Source organism: Peromyscus californicus, unplaced genomic scaffold (genome assembly GCF_007827085.1).
Source record: "Peromyscus californicus insignis strain IS unplaced genomic scaffold, ASM782708v3 Scaffold_12__1_contigs__length_115047231, whole genome shotgun sequence".
Classification (NCBI taxonomy): domain Eukaryota; kingdom Metazoa; phylum Chordata; class Mammalia; order Rodentia; family Cricetidae; genus Peromyscus; species Peromyscus californicus.
In genome coordinates this window covers 54,957,298-54,961,667 of record NW_026294413.1, presented here as the reverse complement: position 1 = coordinate 54,961,667, position 4,370 = coordinate 54,957,298, and the positions used below count along the sequence as shown (strand labels likewise).

General features: G+C 38.2%; 1 protein-coding gene across 1 annotated transcript; it reads left to right on the top strand.

The window, feature by feature from the left end:
• The first annotated feature begins 623 nt into the window (after positions 1–623).
• LOC128107908 (ubiquitin-conjugating enzyme E2 N-like) lies at positions 624–4,044 on the top strand. Its single transcript, XM_052734246.1, has 3 exons — positions 624–680; positions 3,524–3,821; positions 3,854–4,044. Exons 1-3 carry the CDS (start codon positions 624–626, stop codon positions 4,042–4,044), a joined length of 546 nt encoding a protein of 181 aa, XP_052590206.1.
• The last annotated feature ends 326 nt before the right edge of the window (positions 4,045–4,370 follow it).

Sequence of the window (4,370 nt, the reverse complement as noted above, 5' to 3'; positions counted from 1 at the left end):
ATAAAATAAAAGTTCATTGGAGGGGCTCAATATTGGATTTGAAATGGCAACAAAAACCAATCAGCAAACTCAAAAAAAATAATATGTGCATGCAATTCAAACAGCAAAGAGAAAAATGAAGAAAAATTAAGAGCCTCAGAGAAACAGACATCCCTCAGTATTTGTACCAGCAAACACTTTACAAAAATAATAAAATAAGAGAAATAACCAAAAAAGGTGTGAAATATTTAGGAAAACTTAATTCTGCACATCCATGTCTGAACATATTGTAGAAAAATACTGAACAAAAGTACTTCAGAAAGGAAAAGGAAAAAGACCCCACATAAAACAGAACCCCATAAAACTCACAGCTGTGTTCCCCTCAGGAACAAAGGAAGCCATAAGAGGAATACCATGCTAATTGAAATTAGGGGAAGTAACTTTCACCTAAAAAAAAGAAAAGAAAGAAAGCACAATGTAGTTTCTTCTTGCTGCTGGTGACAAAGTGTACCAGCAAAGTGACAACCAGAATGTGAAAATCTAAATTCACCCTGTTCTTACTGCACAAAAAGAAAGGACTTGTGTAGTTCAAATGCAAGAGCACAGAAGGAAGCGGACTATGATTCCCACAGCACTTAGCGCAGATGACACTAGGAACCTCGGCCATAGCTTCACCTTCTGCTGGAGATAAATGCGAGAAAGTGATGGGTTTTTGAAAACAGTCTGTAAAGACTGAACAACATCTGGAATACAGCACCAATGAACAGGAAGCCAATGGGTCTTGATAGCGAGCAATCACATCCATAACCCCCCTCTGAGGAGGAGGGCTTGAACTAAGGTAGGAAGATGGCTTTCTTCTGTTTTGCCAGAGACAGAAGCCAAACAGACTCATTGCCCTCAGGAATTACCTCAGCAGTTATGTTCATGACCAACACTTGACTTCCAAGGTCAGGTGAGTGTAACTGAGCAGATTTGGCATGTGTTGTATAAAAAACAGGGACAATTTTAAGTTCTGTCCTGATACTGAGTGGAAAGGAAGATGAACCATTTCTTTGAAATCTTTACATATATATATCTATATATATATCTATATATAGATATATATATAGATATATATAGATATATATATATATCTTTGTATCTGTATGTTGGGGGGGTGATGAGAGAACTTCTTTGTCAAGGAAGACAATACTCTTCCGTTTATGGTGTGTTGTCCTTATTGGTTTGTAGGGCACTCACTGCTCTCTGGCGTTTTGAATCACCCATTCATCCATTCTCCATTTGTGTATTCACCCAATCTTCCCCATATCTTTCTATGTCTTGTTTCAGCTTGCAACCTTTTAAAAATAATGAGTTGATTTCACTTGTATTTGTTCTTATAAAACATTTCCGAGTGTTTTCAAGATAGGTAAGTTTTTAAATTTACATCTTATACAAATGGGATCTTGCTTTATAAAGCCTGCTTTTCCATTTTATATCTGCTCATTACTACGCTATTTTCAACTCCTTTCACTTAGCACATCTTACTAACTGCTCCCTTGGTAACAAACATCTTCATCATTTTCAGTACCCATAAGCACTGATGCATTGGGTATGTGAATTCCTCTGGGATAGCATGCATCTGAACAGGATTCCTGGCTCATAAGGAATAGGTGGATTTAACTAGACTAAGATACTAGTTATATAAAGAATTGTGTTTTGTTCATACCAATCCTCTCTCTCCACCTTTACCTTCCCCTTCTATTTTCCTGCCACCTATCTCTAGCAGTCCCCTTATGTTTTCATCTCTCTCCTTCCCTCCTAACACATTGTTTATCCAAATTCCATATGACAGAAAACATGATGCACTGCATTCTGTCCCCTTTACTCTCTCTATTCCTCTTTAGGCCCTTATCTCTCCCTCCATTTCTGTTTCCCAAGTGTACCCACATGCACACCCACATGCACACATGCACATATGCTTGAAGTTAGATTTCACATATGATGCATGCAATATCTGTCTCTCTGAGCTTAAGTTCATTTAACATGATAATTTCCAATTCCATTCTTTTTATTTTGCAAATGACATCATTTCCTTTTTCTTTACAGCTAAATAAGACTCCACTGTGTCTTTATGTCACATTTTCTTTCTCTGATCTTCTGCCAATGGAAATCTAGATTGGGCTTCCTACCTTGGCTGTTGTGAGTGGTACAGCAGTAAATATGGCTGTGCAATTATCTCTGTACTATGTTGACTTTCAGACCTTCAAGTACACACTAGGGAGTTGTATAGGTAAGTTATATGGTAGTTCAGTTTGTGGTTTATTGATGAATCTTCACACTGAATTTCATGGTGACTTTACCAGTTTACATTGATACCAACAGGCTATAAAAATTTTGTTAGTTTTAATTTCCCTAGGCTAGTCCTCTGCTTGATGAAGTTTCTATAGCAGCCCTACCCCAAACTCATCTAGTCCTGTGCATTATTGGCTCTAATCAGGAAATAGTTCTCAAATGTGTGCTGTGCAAAATCTTCTGTGGTGATCTCTACCTTCTTCCAACAAAACATCTTTTACATGTGCATATCTAATTTGAATATTTAGCATTTACAAGCTCTACATACTATACTCAAAGGAGGCTTTTACTTCAAGACAAATGCATCATAGCAAGAAAAGATGAAAACAAACATACCAGAAGTCTGAGGTATATTGACAGTTGAAACTCCCCCTGGGCTCCGCCTGCACACAGGACCAGGCTGTGCGTGTGGTCTGAACCACAAAAATCTATGCAAGGGATTATGACTTTAAGGGGTACCCTAAAAAAGTTCCACCAGCTCTTTCCATCAGAGCAGGCTTATCAAACCTGGTACTTAGCCACCAATAAAGAAGGGAACCTTAGAATTTGCTGGGGATAGTTCACACTTAAACAGCACACCACAAGATGTTATTGATCTTATCTTAGTCAAGAGTCAAAAACATCCAAACCTCCACATATCCTCAAAGGTTAAAGCAGTTTGCTTACATTCCAGCTCTGACAAATTCCATTCTATGCTTGCCCTCCAGTTCTTGGTCAAAGCATAGTAAAGCTAAGTTGTTCAGGTGTGTGCCTTCTCTTACACATATTTACAGAATTAAATAAACCACAACTACTCAAGTCATCTACATCACTAAAGAGATGTGTATATACCTTTAAAGGAACATCCAGTTTATCAGCAATTCCAGAAAATTCCAGTGCAAACTTGTCTGTAACCTTTCTCCACCTTAGCAAGCATGTTACCTCCCTCTGCCATTGCAATGGGCACTTCAGGAGGGGTATCTATGAGTTGATTCAGTAGAACAATCAAGTCACAATTAACTAAATGAAGAATCTCCTTTGCCCTATCAAGTTCAGTTGAAAAAAAAAAACACCTTATAGAGGTTCTAATTTAATCTCCTACATTTGATGATTACCAATATTATCATGATTTTAGTTTTAAAAAATTCTCCTTGAAGTAACCTCATTAATTGTACCTGTACTACATCAAAAAGCAATTTGCAATTTGACGATTCCTTTGTGAGGTGGGTAGAGCCAGAGACAAGAGCTGAAACCGAACTCAGAATCTGACAAGTTGCCCAGGCTGCCTCTCAGAATTACCAAGGAAACCCAGTGTTTGCTGGCAGAACTGGTTCCTGGCATTAAAGTAAAACAAGAGGAGAACAACACCTGTTATTTTCATGTGGTCATTGCTGGCCCGCAGAATTTCTTCTTTGAAGGAAGGACTTTTAAATTTGAACTATTCCCTCCAGAAGAATGCTTAATGGCAGCATCTAAGGTACATTGCATGACCAAAATGTGTCATCCTAATGTAGACAAGATGGAAAGAGGTTACCTTCATTTATTAAATACCTATGTTTAGATATTTTGAAAGATAAGTGGTCCTCAGAACTGCAGATCTGCATAGTTCTTCTATCAATCCAGGCTTTGTTAAGTGCACCTAATCCAAATGATCTGTTAGTAAATGCTGCAGCCAAGCAATGGAAGACCAATGGAGCCCAAGCCATAGAAACAGTGCAGGCATGGGCTAGGCTATGTGCCAGGAATATTTAAGCTGATGAGATCATCAGGTGTACACCAGTTCTCCTGTTCTGACAAGACTTATTCCTCTTTGTTTGTTTGTTTGCATTTAATGAACACAGACTTAGAAACATTACAGAATAAAAGCCCAGGTATCCCCATCTTTGGTGATTACATCCACATTAGCAAATCTATGTCTTGTCCTGATTCACTGTTGTAAAGCATGAGCAGAGGCAAGAAGTATCTTCTGGGTCACTGTGAAATGTTTAGAAGCCGTGGCTCTCTACTTGGATTCATTTCCACATCATGGTTTAAGTAGAAAGCATTGTGAATGATAGTAGTTGTAAGTATTAGCTGCC